We start from the raw sequence: 19,497 nt of genomic DNA, 5'->3' as shown, positions 1-19,497 counted from the left end.
TCCTCTTTCGGTTCCTTTTCTAGTTCTTCTTCATTCATTGCCGGCATGTGAATCTTCTCATATGGCATTGTCACTCTCATCTTGGGTTTGTGAGATTGCCCTTCCTTGTTGATGCGGGAATCAGCAGAATCCATAGTTGAAGTGCCGGTATGCCACCTTCGTTGATCGGAGTGGCATTGCATCCAGTCAGATGAAGGAGACTTGGGTTCCTCCTTGATTGGTATATTGGAGAGGAAAGCATACGAAGGATGAGGATTTGGTGGTAATTGTGTTGATACTCCGGATGGGTAATATGGTGGAATTTCTGTTGGTTGATAAGTTGGAATTTCAGTAGGATGATATGTCGGGATCTCGGATGGTTGATACATCGGTAGATTTGTTGGATGATAACTTGAATGTCTTGGTGCTTGATACGTTTGATGTGGAGTGTTATTTAGGTGATAGATTGGACTTGGGTTGGGGTTTTGGTCATGTTCTTCATTGGAGTTGAAGAATGATTCGAAGTAATCTTTGCTCATGATGCCTTGTGGAAATTTGTAATACTTCCTTGCTCTTCTTGCTTCATTATCATAATATTCCATTAACTTCTCGTAAGACATCTTGATAGGTGGTTTAGATTGAGTAGAGGGAAAGAAAATGTTCCCAATCAATCTTATCCCTTTTCAAATAAACAAGTAATTATTTCCTATGCTTGGATCGAAGCTTGGATATTGTTTTATGATACCCAATTCGCTAAGATTGATGGCTCTGATATCAACATGTCACACCCCCATTCTAGGCCTAGGAGTATGATCAATAGTTGGTACCATATTTGTAAATAAATCAGAGTAGCGGTTATTAGCGGAAAACTTTATAAAACGTAAGGATATTATAAATATTTACATTACAAAAGAACGAGACAAAAGTCTCGTTTAGTATTTACTTGTTTATATGTTTTACAAAAATATTATATTTTAATATTTAAACAAAATTATTCGAGCCATCAGATTCTTGAGCTTCTTCGTTCTTCAAGCTCTAATCTTGATTACCTGCAAAATGTTATAAAATACGTCAGCAATGAATGCTGGTGAATATGCTGAAGCTAAAAATATTTTCTTTACTTGATTACCCCTCGAGACCACGTAAGCCTCGGCCCATCTTGTCTTAGGAATAATCAAGTTAAACAATCATTATAAACTCGAGTCTCTACACTAGGTCACCTCAGCAAAACACCGCAGCGTTTCGACGTACTTAGGTACCATAAATATACACAAGGTCATTCTCACTCGAACATACTTTGGTTCGGCCCATCGTGGCTGGAGGTCGTGACCAGGCGTGGTGCGATGTGCCCACCGCATACCACATATGTAAGGATCCAGACAAACGTATACCACAGCCTGAGAGCTAGGTTTATACTCTTATTTATAATGTTTTTAGAGACATGCAACCTCATGTAAAGTTTTACACATAACACGCTTGATTGTTTTGAAAACAAGTTTGTAAAAACTTTGTTAATCTTTCAATAGGATCGGCTTCCAACACCGCCCGTGAATCTTTCCTTGCTATCTCGCACCTATAGTACGAGTATAACCTTTGTTAGTCGGATACACGATCCGGCTTAAGACCTTTAGTCTTATTTATCTCGATGAACCTTTAGTTCATAATCTCTTTTACTTTAAAACCTTTAGTTGAAAAGTAATATTAATAAACCTTTAGTTTATTTATAAAACTCGACGTTTCTTCTTCATTAAGAAACGTATTTTTCTTTCTTTATTATTTAAGTATACTCATTACACTTAATATATTTCATAACAAAGAATAATCTTATATACTTATATATATTCATATATATATATATATATATATATATACATACATATTATCTTTCTTTTCTTTATTTTCTTTGTTATATCTTTCTTTGTTTATCGAGAATAATATCGACTTGGGGTATTAAGCCTTTATAATATTTTATTATTATTTTGGTCGGGCCTTATGCCTACCTTGCTTGGCTTAGAAATACCCTAGACACCTGGGCAGCACTTCGTCGCCGCCTGATCAATCACCTTTTCCACACTTGGCACGCTTCTCGAAACACCAACACTTCTCAGCACGTACTTTGAGAAAATTATCGGGACGTCGGGGCAGCACCTCCTCTTCACTTGGAACGTTGTCGGAAAGTGGTACGTATATCGAGATGATGGGCACGAAAAACGAGGTAACGGGGCACGGATTTCGAGAGGGATCGATGGCACGTATTTCAAGGTGTAGAGAGAGAGACTAGTGAGAGAGTAATGTGTGTGTTTTGGGATGTGAGGAATGAAATCCCGTAGCCCTCCTATTTATAATTGGACCCCATCGCGGTACGCGATGGGTTCCTTGGCAGGCCTATCGCGTACCGCGATATAGGCCTGCTGAGTCATAATGTAGACCTGCCACGTGTGACACATGGCAGGCACCGCGCCACGTGGCGACACGTGGAGGACGTGTTGCCACGTGGCGGCAGGCGTTGCCACCGTGTGCCACGTGGCACACGTGTCACAGTGTGTCAGATACCCCATCGCGGTACGCGATGGGGCTCTCTTCTGACCCATCGCGTTCAGGAAATTTAGAAATTTCATTTTAGCCCCTTGAGTTTTGAAATTGGCAGAATTGGTCCCTTGACTTTGGAAATTGACATTTTTGGCCCGATATTTACGTGATGTTACATCAATGATCCAAAAACAAGAAAGACCATGGTAAACGTGATGTGGCCCGCAACGAAAAAGGCCACTCATATTCATGTGTCTAATGCAATACCAGATGGGACTTTGGAGAATATGAGGTTCTGGATGTTCGATAGTGAGACTGCTATAGTTGTCATACGTTTAAAGAAGGGTAAGGGGCAGTACAAGTTTGTTGATCCAAGAGATTTGCTTAAGCTTTGAGAACAAGACATCAAGACCCTCATCGCATTTCAAATCATTGCTGACCCAATCTTTGAAACTGTTGCAAAGGAATACACCAGGATGGTAGCCTCCATTATCAGAACTGGTTATTGGGCAAGTGGTCTAAAGGATGCCGATGTTGATATTATGGAGTACGACTAAAGAACGAAGCTACAAACCAAGGGGAGATTGTTGGGTCTATACTTTGGTGGGTTGTACTTAGTTAGTCTTGGTTTTGGGTTTTGTATGTAAACCGAGATCCATATCCTTTATGGATCTCGGTGGTCTTTGGGCTTTTTGTTGGGCTTAGGTGTTGGCTACCCTATACATAGATTATGTTGTATATGGTTTCGTTGGTTGTTCATTCGTATTATTGGCCGTTCACTTGTTAATTGTGTTGAACGAGTATTTTGTTGCTTAAGCATTGGACGTAATATACGTATGCTTTGAAGCATCCCATCGTGTTTTACGTATTCTTGTTCATCGTTCTTGAATCATCTTGTGTTAGAATTTCGCACTAACATCAAGATACTTGATATCATATTGAAAGATCCGTCTTTAGGACTTACAAATAAATTCAAAAAAAATAATAATAAAAAAATCATAACTCAAAATATACATAAAAAACGAAAAAATTTAAAAAACTAAAATGTTTCCGCAATCATTCCCATTCAAAAAATAAAAATAAAAAAAATTTGACGAAAAGACACAATGCCAAGATCAAAGACACAATAATGAAAATGAACAAAAGACACAATAGAATGCAAAATATAACACAATGCCTAACAAAATATAGCACAATGTTGAGTAATATAACAATATAAAGAAAAAATGACACAATATCAAGGGAAAAAGACACAATTAATGATAAAAACAAACCGAAAACACAATGATAAACAAAAAAATACGACGACTTTTTACACTCACCGTTGTGTGTTTTTTTTTTTGAGAATGAGAAAGACGGTGGAAACATTTTGTGTGTTTCTTTTTTTGTTTTTTTTTTATTAACTTTTGAGTTATGATTTATTTTTTAAAATTTTTTTGAGGGGTTTTTTTGTGTGGCTATAAATTCTTCTCATTCTTCTCATTTTTGTTCCTCTTTGTAGAATAAATTGACCCTCTCTACCATGGTTTTAGTTGGAGTCTGAATGGTTTTAGTTTGTGTTGTGTAAATTAGACACAATCTACTATATTTTTAAAGCTCAAGATCAGCATGATGGTAGTTTATAAAATTCAGGCTATGCTTGTTTATTATTTATTAACTATTTAATTATTTTATTTATATGTAAAACTATATGGCATTGATAAAGCTGAGCGTTATTACACTTTTTTAATTTAACCACAATGCAAGCCAAACGTCTTGTAATGAAGGCACTGTTCTTTTCTTTCTAATTTTCTTTATATTGTTTGTACATTGTGCATATTAATTAAAAGATTAACCTTGATTATGTGTAAAACACTTATATAATATGAAGCACCCAGGCTCATCCCTGAAAATGATAAAAAAAGTTAGGCCTCATGCGAGATAAAATTTGAGCATTCTCCTTATAATAGAACCTCATCAATAATTATTATTTATATATCAAAAAACCACAATACGACAACAATTGTTATAAATAAACAAAACAAAAATAATGTATCAAAATGATCGAACTTACTTAAAGCAATTTTAGGCTCTCCTAACGTTTTGGGACACATAAGTTTTAAGCTAGAGAGACACAATAGAAATATTTTACGTCGTACATCAATAAACGATATACGTAAGGTTAGGTTACCAATAATTGCTACATCTAACAATTTAAACTCTTTCTTTTATGTTTATTAATATTCAATATATTTCATCAAGTTTTAACGCCTGATTTGATCATTTTTTTTGTTAACCAATGTATATCTGAAAAAAATAACCCACGAATAAAAATAATAAAAGATCTGTCAATTATGAAAAATAATAAAACCTAAAGTAAATAATATATAATTACTTTTAAATCAAATCAGAAATATATATATATATATATATATATATATATATATATTATGAGAGAACTTTTTTGAAATTGAGAATTATGAGAACAAAACCCAAAAATAAAAAAAAAATCATAAAATAAAAAAAAACACAAAAATCAAAAAAGTAAAAAAAACAAAATTCTTATTTTATCATCCCGGTTTCATAAAAAAAAACTCGGTTTAGCTAAATTATATACACATATGTATAATATATACATATATATGTTTACATGTTTTTTTGTACACATGTGTATAATTTAAGATAAATGATACTGTATATATGTATATATTACGTAACTAAAGATTATATAAAATTATACATATGTGTATAATACTATTTTTTAATGAAATTGGAATAAATATAAGAATTTTGGTTTTTTTACTTTTTTAAAATTTATATTATTTTTTGTTTTATGATATTTTTAAATATTTTTTAAGGTGTTTTTAATGGTCCAAAATGGTTCTCAAAGTTCTCAATTTGCAATGGGTTCTCTTAGGACCCTTACTCTATATATATATATATATATATATATATATATATATATATATATATATATATATATATATATATATATATAGGGGATGGATCATGCGAGAAGTGATATTATAGCGAAAAGTGTGATAAATACATCTGGACCATTCAATATGCCAATCAATGGTTTATAAACAAAGTGGCAAACTTGTAATAAATATAAAAGAAAAAGTCCAAGATTATTAATAAAAAGGGAAATTTGGTCATCCAAGTGTAGGCATTTTAATATGAAACATAATGACAATCCCTTATTTTACTCCAAATTATCTCTTGGTATTTCTTTAATTAAAAACTTTCAGCCACTAATATATTTTACTTTCATAATCAATTGAAAACAACTTTAGTTTAGTTCGAATTCTATTTGAGTAGTATTTTATTTTGAGTTCAAAGTAATTTTGTTTGTATGTAAACTAATAATATCCAAGGGCTAAATTCTTTTATTATATTTCATAATAGTATAATTTTGTTTGTATTTACTCATATATTAGTTTAATACATATACATGATACATAAAAACATACACTAACTTGCCTTTAATGAATACACGACATTAGTTTTACCTACATTACATTAAATGTTTCTACACTATACTAGTTATGATAACACATCATTTGAAAGTCCATACACTACATTATTTTTCCTGCACTACATTATATATGTTTAAAATATATTAGTTATGATTACATAACGTTTGAAAGTGTGCCTACATTACACTATATTAGTTTTGCCTACACAAACATTAGATGTATCTACACTGAATTAGTTATGACTATGCAACACTTGAAAGTGTGCCTACACCACATCAGTTTCCCTACACTACATTAATTATGACTACACAATATTTGAAAGTGAGCCTACATTACATCAGTTTAGCCTACACTACATATGATATGTCTACTCTACATTAGTTATGATTATACAACACTTGAAGGTGTATATACACTACATTAATTTTGCCTACGCTACATTTGATATATCTACACTAATTAGTTATGACTACACATCATTTGGATGTGAGCTTACATTACATTAGTTTTTCCTACACTACATATGATATGTCTACATTACAATAGTTATTGACTACGCAAAATTTAAAACTGTACCTACACTACATTACACAACTATATCTACATTACATATGATAAGCCTACATTACCTTAGTTGTATAAAATCGAAAAAAAACATTTCACATTTGAGATCAAATAAAAAAAATTAATTAACCATTTGTTAGAATAAAATGATTTTAGATCCTACAGATTTTAATGGTTCAGATTATAGATAATAATAATAATAATAATAATAATAACTACTTACCATTTGGTAGTAACTTATCATTAATTAAACCACTAATTAGTATGAGTTACAAAACAAAACATTTTATATTTTACTAACATACCCTTGTATTTAAATAATTATAATTTAAAAAAGAAATCATGTGGTTGGTTATAATCTCTTTTCGCACTTCTCGCACTAAGAAACACTTCTGAAATGAACCAAATCCTATATATATATATATGATTGATTTCTTTTGAGAACCACTTTGAGTTTTAAGAACTCGAAAGAACTCAACGTAACAATTTTTTTTTTCGAATTTTTTTTACACATGTGTAATACGTAAGTGTAAGTGATGTACAAAAAAATACGGTATTTTTTTACACACCGAATCGACTTTTTACACATGTATAACTAACGTTTAAACTTGTGTAATTATCAAAAATACTTATTCTCTCTCTTGCTTCATTTTTAATTAAATTTAATCTCAGCCACATATTTCATATCATTTAATTAAATGTGTGGTTTAAAATTAAGTTCTTAAAGTTCTTAAAACTCACAATGGTTCTCAAAATAACCCTTCCCTATATATATATATATATATATAACAATAAATATTATATACAAATTTAAAGGTTAAATAAAGAAATAATATGATGTAATAAAATAAATAAGATAGAAAAGACATGCAGTAATAAAAAAAATTTGTATTCAGCTAGCTCTTGCTAGTTGTAATATAACTTTTTGTTGGTTAAAAAAAAGTAATAAAAGGAAATAATATTTAAAAAGTCTACCCTGACCCATAGGTATTGAGCCTATCGTGTCTTGAAAAGAAAACATATCTAATGTAAAGTACTAAATATATATAGTCCTTTTTAATTATAATGTTTGTCTTCCTCATTCTCTTCTTTTCTTCTACATATCACTCACCGTATATAACAAGTTTCTAAGCTAAATCATCGACGGCATACTGGAAAAAAACCTTTGGGCCCTTTGAACTTTTGGGCCTCGCGCCACTATACGGATTGCACAGCCCAAGAGCCGGCCTGGAAGCACCAAACAATTGACTTTTAAGTCCAACATAAAAATATGAAGCAATTAAATCTACAAGGATGTCATTGTATGAGTAAGAATTTTAATGTATACTACTGATTACAACATAACCATATAACTTTTATAAAAGAATAAACTAAAGTTAAATCATAAAATCAGAACGTAATATGATTGACTTCAAAAGTCAAAATCCAAGATTCTTCAACTTCATATAAGAAATCCAAGCTTTGAGCAACTCCTCAGTCAAAATCTTCGGTGTCCAGACTAGCAAACCGACAACTGTGGAGCAAAAGAGCATCACTATGTGTAAATGAAACTAAGATGAAATAGATCAATATATAAATTTCACAGAAAATAAAGAAATTTCTGATAGCAAATCTGATCAAACTAGCTGAAAGTTGTGCAGAGTATAATTTCAAACTACCTAATTAAATATGAATGTGCAATCCGGATATTTCGATTTTGTAAGGTACACGGTGTATAAATATACAGAGCCTCAAGTTGCTTATAACTTATATTTTTCTTATTATGATGTCGACTATGTTATTTTGATAAAAATTGATAAATGAACCCGTGACAACAGTTTAGATTCAGGTTATCTCTCTGACTCTCTCTACCTCTCCGCCACCCTTGCAGGTTTAAGCATTTTTTAAAGACTGTCAAAGGCTTCCATGTACTGAACTAATATACAAAAAACACAGTATAGTATGTAGCTTCTTCAAGTTTTGAGTCTAGCTTGTTAAAGAAATTAACAAGAACTTGTACAATTGCCAGATCCTACAATCTTATTGAACAAAAATACCAAATTCCTTAGCAAAAAGGATTTCTTAGCCAAACTGTCAGGTGCCCGGTATAGAACAGTTGTGAATGGATCTAATACAATCAGACATTATATAGACCCCGTAATCCTTAAGTTTTATGGCATTCTCTCCTAAGTTTCACAAACGACTTTTGGAGCTCTAAATACTGACAAATAATGAAGGAGGCAAGCTGCCCAAATCTGACTTTATCAGAGTTACTCACCCCACATTACAGATTTATAGATATCCAATCATTGAGTTTTGAGATAGATAACATGTAAAATATGTTGTGTGAATGAAAGCAAATTCAAATATTTAATTTATGCATATATAAACAAAAGGGTATTTCGTATACATGTACCTTTATCAGCATATGTGGGCACTAGGGATATAAGAGATGAGGGGCCAGTACCGGGAGCATCTTCCATTACACCTTCTACTCAGATTTGGGCATTCAGTGATTTCCAAGCTCAAAAGTGAAGGCAACAACACTTTTGGCAAATGTTTCAATTTCGGGCAATCGTAAATCCTGAGATGTTGAAGAGACGTGGGGAGTTGGTTTCCCATTGAAAGTGATTTTAAGTTATCAAATTGGTTTATTACAAGAGTAGTAAGAGATGAAGGGAAAAGGCCAGACAATTGAATAAAACTACGCACACGGGGTTCACAATGTATTGATAGGTCAACAAGAGAAGTTGGAAAATTCTGAGTGCCCCACTCTGAGATGGGCGTTTTCAACCCCCCTAGTTGAAGGTAACGTAAATTGGGAGGCCAAACCCCACAAGAAGTATCCATACTTGGACATCTTGTGATTGATAGTTCAATTAAAAAGGTAAGATTCAATAACTCGGGTAATGACTCTAGACTCTCACAGTCATCTATTAACAAATGTGCGAGCCTCGGAAGTTGGATGTTAGAAAATGATTTCACACTTTGACATGTTTGCATATCCATGTGCGTGAGGTTCGGCAGTTGGGTATCAGGAAATGACTCAAAACTAGGACAATCGTCTATAGAAAGGCTGCTGAGGTGAATGAAGCTACTCAATTGAACGATTGATTTCAGATTTCTCCAACCTTCTATTTTTACCTTTACAAGCATTGGCATGCTTGTGTTGATACGTTCCGTTAGTTTCTCACAATTTTCAATAACAAGTGACTTGATCTGCCCTCCTCCTCCTGTTCTTGGGAAAGAAACACTGGTAAGTGAGCTACAATATTTGATACTCAAACTATCAATGCTATTTGGACAGCAACAATGCTTCATACTCACACAGTGATCGATCGACAACGTCCTAAGAGATGATACAAGGTTTCTCCCTGAATTAATCTTCTCTTCCTTCTCTCCTAGACTTATAAGAGTATCACAATAACTTACACACAAACTCTTTAAATTCACAAAAATTGTACTTGCCTCTGCTTCTGACACCCACAAGTATCTTATTTCATTACAATAAAACATGCTTACTTCTTCAACCGCCCCAAGATACTTTATAACACCTCTCCACACCTCATCTGTAAGCCCTGAAATAAATTTTACTCCCAACCTGGTGATTGATGAAGCTGCCCGAACCAAACTTCTCAACACACCATCTCCATATTTATATATATTTAGAACACGAAGTAACGGTAGTGCTTCAAGTGAGAGATCAGTCAATTCGGGACAATTTTCTATATGAAGCTCTCGAACAAATGGAAACATAACATCTAAAGCCTTGTTGTTGGTTGACCATACCTCCCACCCACTCATATCTACAAAGCTTAGAATTTCAAGTGAAGATAGTGTTTCAAGAGAGATATTAATCAAATTAGGACATTTTATTAAATGAAGCTCTCGAAGGCAAGGGAACACTGCATTTTAAACCTTGTTATTGGTTGACCATGCCTTCCATCTCGACATACCTTCAAAACTTAGAACTTCAAGTGAAGGAAAAGCAACGTCAGTAGCCCCGGCTAACTCCAAGTCGATAACTTCAACCTCTTGCATGCATGAAATAAACAACCTCTTAAGTGAAGGTAGCTGCCCAAGTGATGGTAAGAATTTACACTTTCTACAATCACGTAGCAACACATGAACCAACCGATAATATGCGCGATCCCCAACCCACTTTGGAAACTCAATTCCCCCATATGACATAATCATAAGTGCTTTTAACATGTCACTATCAGGCTTCAGCACATCGAGAACCTCATAATCAAGTGTTCCCTGATGTGAACCACCACCCCAGTTCAACTCTAACTCAGGCAATCCCCTTTAGAGATAATTCTGCCTCATGTGCATGCATTGCGCTTTGCACTTTGCACAACCCCTCAATGGAAAGTTCACCACGAAGATTATTTAAACCCTTAAGCTCAGTTATAGCAAATCCACCGTTTCCTCCAATACATATAGTCTGTATGTTTTTCAACTCACCAATCCCCAAGGGTAGCTTCTTCAATCGTGGGGTATTTCTAATGTCAAGATACCGCAACTTTGTGAGCTTTAAGAAGCTTTTTGGCAACTTAGTTTCTTACAAGAAAAAATTATCAGTGTTTGTAAATTATAAAGATTGCCAACATTCTCATGCAACACTTTGATTTTAGTATGAGACAAATTAAGATACCTCAAGTGCTTCAAACTACCAATGAATTCTGGTACCTCACTTATATTAAAGTGACTCAAAGAAAGAACCCGTAACAGTGGCAACTTAGGAAGCAAGTCAACCAAAATCTTATTAGATAAGCAGAAGCTATGCCAACTTCGTTCTACTCCATCATATGCAACTACGAAAGTTCTCAAACTTTTAGCTCTCTTAAAGGCCTCAAGCTTGTGGTATGTTACATATTTTTCATGAATAAATGACATGTGGCGATACCTTGACAAAGTTTTTTCCCCCGCATCAACATGATTGTCACACCTTAAAAAACAATCTCCGGCAACATATGTGGCCAAGTCACTCATAAGGTCATGCATCACAAACAGAGATTCATTATTAGGTGCATGATGAAAAAATGACCTTGATAACAATATTTTAAAACAATCATAACCCAGTTGTTCATGTGACTTGCTCTCACCTGATTGATTCAAATACCCTTCAGCCATCCATAACAAAACCAATTTCTCCTTGTCAAAAAAAAAAGTCTTTCGGGAACAAGGAACAATATGCGAACAACGACTTCAAGTCCGTAGAAAGATCATGGTAGCTCAGCTTAAGGGCTGGAACAATCTCATCGGCACTTTGTAAATCCCATATATCACTTTTCAGCACGACATCCCAATCTTCTTCATTTGTTTTTGTCATTAGTAGCCTTCCAATTGCCTTTAAGGCCAATGGCAAACCACCACACTTTTCCACAATACCTGCACCCTTTTCCCTAAGCGTTGGGTGTGAATCAAAGCTTTTTTCACCCAACGCGTGTACAGACAATAAAGACAGAGCATCTTTATCCGACAAACTCTCGAGATCATCTAGACGATGAAAACCTAACTTTTTGAGTAGCTGATCTTGCGAGTCGTCATGATTATCCTACTTCCAGGAGCTCCCAGGTTTTCCCATTGGCCATAGTTTTCGGTCCACACATCATCAAGCACTATTAGAAACCGTTTATCCTTAACTTTCTCTTTAAGAGCCATTTGAAGTTGATTCAAATCTTCAGATCCGTTGGTTCCTCCTGACATAGCTTCAAATATTGTTTTGCTTATCTTAGAGACATCAAACACATCGGACACACAAACCCATGCATGAAGTTCAAAGTGGTCCTTCACTTGTGAATCATTATACAAGAGTCTAGCTAGAGTCGTCTTACCAACCCCACCCATACCAACTATGGGTAAGATGCTATAATTTTTGTTAGATGGCTCTTGATCTCCTAACAACTTCTTGAGCAGTTTCTCTTTCTCACCTTCTCGCCCGACAACATCAGATCCTAGAAAAGATGTTTCATTTCCTCTACTAGGAATATCCTTTTGTTTTTCAGCTTTCTCAATCAAACCTAGACGAGACTGTTGTCTCTAGAGTTTGTAACTGGGTGGTAATACTATCCAACTTGGCACTCAACCTATGAGTTAGTGAGAAGTTTGTGCAGCATGTTGGGATGAGCTTTTTTACCTTGCTTGTGCTTGCTCCTGATGTATCATGGGTCAGTTCACGATGCATAGCTTCAGTAGCCACATCATCAAGTACATCATCGATGTCGTATGCCAGATGTTGAAGATCATTGAGCCATTGTTTCACAGCTTCATCCTTTGTTTCCTTTTCAGAAGCATCATTAAGCACCGCTTGGATCTGGGACAGTTCTCTCCCCAAATTCTCGAGCTCGGAGTGAATTCCCTGAGATCGAACATATTTCTTGAAGGCTTCATCAGCGAGCTTGTCAAATATTACTTTCACCAGGGCAGAAGCAGCTGCATCAGCCATTGTTAACAACACTTAAAAGAGAGTACTTGGTGGTGTGTATCAGAGAGATAAATGTTTAGAAAGATAGATATGAGCGGAGATAAGATATGAATAAAGATGAGAAGAGTGCAAAGGAATATCAACTATACGTGTTTTCAAAGGAATATCAAAGTAAATTAAAGAATTATTAATTTGAATGGTCTGATGTCAAAAAATTTGAAGGTTAAAGTGGCTGAAAGTGAAACATTTGGATATAGATGTATAGTGTTGGAAATTCGTTGTTAAGAACAGTCTTATTCTGGGATTGTTTATAATGAGACGGATCATAAAAATATAGTACTTTGATGCAGTTTTGTTGCTTAAAGTTGTAACAATTATATAATCATATGTTTGATTGTTTATAATGAAATGGGTGGTAAAAAAGATGGTCTTTTGATGCACTTAAGCTGATTCATTAGTAAAAAATCTCATCAACATTGGTTCTGATTCATTAGATAATCGTATGTTTGATTGTTCATAAAATTTAATTATATAGAAAATCTAAAAGATAAATAAAATGACCAAAAAGCACATTACTTCTTAGAACATCATAAGCAGAATTCGTTTGTCCAAAATCAAAAAGGTGACTATTGTGACTTAAAACTCACAATAATCAGATTCTGTTACAGATAAATGCTAACCTGTTTTGCATCAAAACTAATCTTGAAGACAGATTTTTCTTTTTCTTTTGCTTTTGCTTTTTCTTTTTCTTTTTCTGATATGATCAGATGCATCAGCTTCAACACGTGCTTTGTAGTGTTAACAAGCAAATCATTTGCAAAAAAGAAAAAAAAATATATATATTACAAGATAATTATCTATGTTGCTAATACATAGGTTGAAAGGTGAATTTCAGCCAGTTTCATTTTACAGTAAATTTATTCCATTTAACCGTTTATAAACAAAATAAATATGATATAATACGAGGATTAAATATTAATCAACTTTGCACAACTTAAAAGTATGTGAAAAATAATTGTACAAAATATTATCATATCTAATTCTTAATTTTCATATGTATACATAATCTCATAATAATTATAAATAAAACTCTAAATAAAGATTAGTGAATCGCTTACATGGAATATATCAACATTGAATTTGAAAAATTCAGTGACAGCTTTCTTAGCCGAACGTGTAAGGTGACTTTTCACTACTATAATCAGAGCTTAAACAAAATAAATAAGAAGATACCTCGTTTTTTTGTTCATGCTCTACATCATATGTAACAAACAGATTGTAACTTCAACCTATTAACCGATTAAATGTTGAGTTGCAAGCGGGCCAGTTTATAAATCTTGAGTTACAAATGGGCCCGTGAGCACTTAAACCAGTTCTTAGTTCTTTTCAACCAATCAACCATATGTAACAAAAATTAATTAATTAACTTCACCTTATTAAATAAGGAACAAAACTTCCTTTTAAACAACTAAATCTTAAGCTGCAAAAGGGCCAGTTTGAAAAGGCTGTCGCTTTCAATCAGTGAGAAGTTAAGGGCCTGCAATGACTTGGACATTCGGACCAAGTTCCTTCATTAGTACTCCAAATAACAAGATATTTGTTTGTTATGATCCTTTTGTTTTGGCAATTTAATAATAACTCCCCAGATCTGATGGTTTTGATACAAACCCTAACTCTAACCAATTGTTTGTTGATGAAAATGGCAGCAACTTGGTCACACAAATCTACAAATGTTACTCCAAGATAGGGGTGTGCATTTGGGTCCGTTTTAGGCTAAAACCAAACCAAAATCCGAAACTTGAGTTTTTGGATTTTCGAAACCGTTTCCATCTTCTGTTTTGGTTTTCGTTTCAGAATTTTGCCAATGTTTTAAAAACCGCTTTTTTACTCATACCGAATTTGGTCTAAAAACGGTACAACCGGTTGTACCAGAATGTACAAGGAGGTTCAACCGGGTTGAATATATTACCATGTAATTCCATATAATTAAATACAACTTCAACTAAAAAAATAGCCTAAAAGTACATTAATAAACATCATACATGAACCAAACATCACATATGAACAATGTTCGAGTCAAATAGAAAGTTGGTACGTTGTATAAGAAATGAATTAATTACAAAAGATGTATAGAAATCAATGTTAGACAAGACATTATTCCATATTTAAATAATGCAATTGTATTGGGTCTAGTTTGTATTATTCAAGTCTATATATATCTTGTAATCTCCTTATTATTATTATTTACAATAACAATTATCATTCCATGTGATTAACTTGGTATCAAAGCCAATTATTCCTAACCCTAATTTCTGCAGCACAAACCTGCCAGCCCTACCTTTATTTTTTCCCAGATCACAGAACAGCAGCCTTGCTGCTGTCTTCCTCCGCTATACCACCCCTCCAATCTTCCTCTTTCTTTCTTTTTCTAAAACCAATTACCTATGGCCACCCTCACTGCTTTTGATCAAAAAGAAAAAGCAGTCCACAACTCCCATAAGTTTGGATTTACCCTCAACTCTGATAACTACAGTCATTGGTTATTCACCCGTTCTTAGTCACCAATAATCTTTTTGTTATATTGACGGAACCATACCCTGCCCTCCAACCACCATATCTGTTCTTGCAGACCCACCCAAAGATAATGCGCCTGCACCACCACCCGAATCCCAACACAATTTGGCTTTCCAACGATGCACACGTTCGGATGCTCCTTATCTCCACTATCTCTGATTACATCATGCCAGAGGCACTCTTACTGCCCGTGACCTTTGGCTTGCCCTAGAGCGGGCCTTTTCACCTCACACTTCCTCGCGAGAATATACCTTAAAAACACAACTTTTAAGGATTGAGATGAAGGCTGATGAAACCCCTACAACATACCTTCAACGTGCACAAGAATATGCCTATGCCCTAGCTAATATTGGCGAACCCTTGAAAGAAAAAGGCCTTGTTATGATGGTTATTTCTGGCCTACGTGACGAATACCATGGCGTTAAGACCATGGCCCTTACTCGTCAACTTTCTTACAACGAACTTCATGCCGTGATTGCTGATCACGACTATATGCTTAAACGTTCTGCCCCAATTGTTCCACTTACTCAAGCATTCTCAGCCATGGCTCCATCTTTGGCTAAACCCACTGGAGGCATCCCTACACCGCCATCAGATGCGGCTGTTCAGGCGGTCCAACAACTGGCGTCCCAACTTGGTGTGCAACTTCAGTTTCCATCTCAGCCGCAAGCCTTCTACACTAACAGATCCGGCAACAATCGCTTCAACAATCCGCAGGGTAACAGTCATGGACGTGGTAGCTCTAATCGCTCGGGTGACCCTAGTGGTGGAAATCGCAGTCAATTTAGTTGGGCATCAAATCAAAACGTAGTTTATGGATCCTGTCACAGGTGTGGCATAAGGCATCTCCCCACTCACTTTCCTAATCAGGACCCAACCACTGTTCGCCCAAGACAGTAGCCATCGGCTAATATTGCAGATACCAGGTCATATGCTTCTTCTTCTTGGCTCCCGAACACGGGCTCTAGTCATCATGTTGCCCCAGATCTCTCTAGTTTCGAGCATTCTGATGCATATCATGGCGGTGACAACCTTCATGTTGGCAATGGTAAGGGTCTACCAATTTTACATATTGGCTCATCCACATTTAATTCCCCAAACCGTACCTTTAACCTTACCAATATCCTACATGTTCCTGAAATTAAACAAAACCTCCTTTCTTCTCAAAAATTTTGTCGTGATAATTATATTTATTTTAAAATTCACGATTCTTTCTTTTCTGTGAAGGACAAGTCTACACACACTACCCTCCTCACGGGTCCAATTAATGATGGGCTCTACTCGTTTCGGCTTCCAAGACAACAAGCTATTTCTAAAACTGCCTTTTCTGCTCATCGTGCTTCCTCCAACATTTGTCATCAAAGATTGGGACATTCTCATCCTCAGCTTTTGAAGTCAATGTTGTCTTTTTATCATTTACCTTTGAATAAAAATAATTGTTCTATTTCTTTTTGTGAACATTGTTCTATTGGAAAATCATTAAAATTACATTTATTATCTTCTACTTTTAAAAGTACACATATTTTAGATTTGCTTATTTGTGACGTCTGGGACCCGCCCGATTCCATCTATTGAAGGTCACAATTATTTTCTTTTGTGTTTAGATCACTTTTCCAAATTCATGTGGATTTTTCCATTTAAACATAAATCTGACGTCTATAATATTTTTAAACAGTTTCTGGTTATGGTTGAACGAAAATTTCACACCAAACTTAAACAGGTCCAAACTGATGGGGGTGGAGAATTTCGGTCTCTATCCACCTTCTTTCAATCACTAGGCATTCTTCATCTCCTTTCCTGTCCACACACCAGCGAACAAAATGGTGTTGTGGAACGTCGACACCGAAACGTGGTTGAAACATGTCTCACTTTACTTGCTCAATACATGTGCCATATCATTTCTGGCATTTTGCCCTCGAAATCGCTGTCTACCTTATTAACCGCATGCCTTCACGCTCCAATTCTTATCTCTCTCCTTTTCAACATCTTTTTCTTCATCCACCCGATTACTCCTTTTTAAAAGTCTTTGGTTCACAATGTGTTCCCCACCTATGTCCTTACAACATACACAAAATTGACTTTGGCTCCACTCCATGTGTCTTTCTCGGATATAGCTCCCATCATCATGGTTATCGGTTCTTTGACCCCGAAACCGAGCGGACATACATTGCTCGGCATGTTCGCTTCAATGAACTCTATTTTCCATTCAAATATTCTCAACTTAACAATCTTCACTCCCCTTCACCCTCTCCCGACCCCTATGTCTCTATATATCCCAATCCACCTGACACCGATGACTTTATCCCATCTTCCGTACAACAAAATACCATCTCTACGGTTGTTGGTAACCCACCAGACCAGCCTTCATCAGCTGCTATCCCAGCCTCCCCAACAGCGGGAATACCTGTCCCACCACCTCCTAGGCCTCCCCTAATCCATACCTACCATTGTCGCCACAAACGACCCTCCCAAACAGCCACCAACCAGCCCAAAGCAGCACTCATTCAGCCACCGAACAACCCTAAAACAACACTCATACAGCCACCGAACAGCCCCCAAAACAATAACCAGACAACCTAAACCAGGCTCAAACCAGTACCCAAACAACTCCTCGTCCTCGACCTTCTAATCTTCGGCCCAACCCAAAACCTACCACACCCTACAACATATCATCCTTTACCTCTTCTACCATCAACCCTAACACCAAACCAGCCTCCTTTACTATTGCCAACACTTTTCCTCAATGGCGTCAAGCTATGGCAGATGAATACTTGACACTTTTGAAAAATGGCACATGGTCACTAGTTCCTCGTGCTTCGGGTTCTATTATCGTCGATTGCAAATAGGTTTACAATATTAAACAGGATCCATAGGGGGCGATTCAACGTTATAAGGCTCAGTTAGTGGCCAAAGGGTTTCGACAACAACCGGGTATTGACTACAAGGAAACATTCATTCCTGTGGTCAAGGAAACCACTATTTGTATTGTGCTTTCTTTGGCGATCACGCAAAAGTTGGCCCTTCGTCAACTAGATGTTCAAAATGCTTTCATGCATGGAGCCTTAAAAGAGACTGTTTATCTCCAGCAGCCGCAAGGCTTTGTGGATCCTCACAAACCGGATCATGTCTGCTTACTGCATAAGCCTTTGTATGGGCTAAAACAAGCCCCTCGTGCTTGGTTTCATCAGCTGTCTTCCACCTTACATCAGTTTGGGTTTCGAGGCTCCAAAACCAACTAGTCTTTGTTTATTTACACCTCCAGGGCCACGGTACTTTATATGTTGGTATATGTTGACGACATCATAATTATAGGTAATGATCCAAAGGCTGTTGATGTGGTTATTAGCCACCTCATTCGAACTTACCCTATTCAGGATATGGGTAAACTTTCTTATTTTTTGGGTATTAAGATTGTTTCCAAAAGGGCAAACATCATTTTCAACAAAAGTATATTTTGGTGCTTCTACAAAAAGAAGGCCTATTGGACTCCAAACCTATCTCCTCTCCAATTTCTACATCAGCAAATCTTGCTTTAGAGGACAGTCCACCATTTGCCAATCCGGCACGCTATCAACAAGTTGTCGGGGCTTTACAATACGCCACCCTTTCCCGTCCGGACATCACCTTTGCAGTCAACAAGGTCTGCCCCTCCGACGGAGAATCATTGGTCTGCAGTAAAGCGTATGTTGCAGTACTTAAAGGGTACTCTCTCCCACGGATTGTTTTTTCAGCAGCAGTCTACTCAAGTTCTCCATGCCTATGCAGATTCAACCTTCAACAATATGTCCGCTTTCTCAGATGCTGACTAGGTCGGGTGTCCAGATGACCGTCGTTCCACAGGGGGATTTGCTATCTATTTAGGGTGTAATCTTGTATCGTGGTGTGTACATAAACATAAAACTGTCTCTCGGTCATCTACAGAATCGGAGTATAAAGCTCTAGCTGATGCAGTTTCTAAACTCACTTGGATACAATACGTTTTAT

The 19,497-nt window shown here is 35.7% G+C and overlaps 1 protein-coding gene and 1 pseudogene across 1 annotated transcript; both read right to left on the bottom strand.

The window, feature by feature from the left end:
• Positions 1–8,930: 8,930 nt before the first annotated feature.
• On the bottom strand, positions 8,931–10,313 carry LOC143540779 (putative disease resistance protein At3g14460). Its single transcript, XM_077033748.1, has one exon. The coding sequence runs from the start codon at positions 10,311–10,313 to the stop codon at positions 8,931–8,933; it is 1,383 nt and encodes a 460-aa protein (XP_076889863.1).
• A 108-nt stretch (positions 10,314–10,421) lies between these two features.
• On the bottom strand, positions 10,422–13,247 carry LOC143540798 (putative disease resistance protein RGA4; annotated as a pseudogene).
• Positions 13,248–19,497: the final 6,250 nt, after the last annotated feature.

This window comes from Bidens hawaiensis, unplaced genomic scaffold (genome assembly GCF_021521415.1).
Source record: "Bidens hawaiensis isolate Kalapana, Puna unplaced genomic scaffold, B.hawaiensis_p1.1 tig00012335_1, whole genome shotgun sequence".
Taxonomy (NCBI): domain Eukaryota; kingdom Viridiplantae; phylum Streptophyta; class Magnoliopsida; order Asterales; family Asteraceae; genus Bidens; species Bidens hawaiensis.
This window is presented reverse-complemented; position numbering and strand designations above follow the sequence as displayed.

Bases quoted from the DNA above. Each gene is read 5' to 3' on its own strand.
- LOC143540779 (XM_077033748.1), bottom strand. From the start codon at position 10,313: ATGAGTGGGTGGGAGGTATGGTCAACCAACAACAAGGCTTTAGATGTT.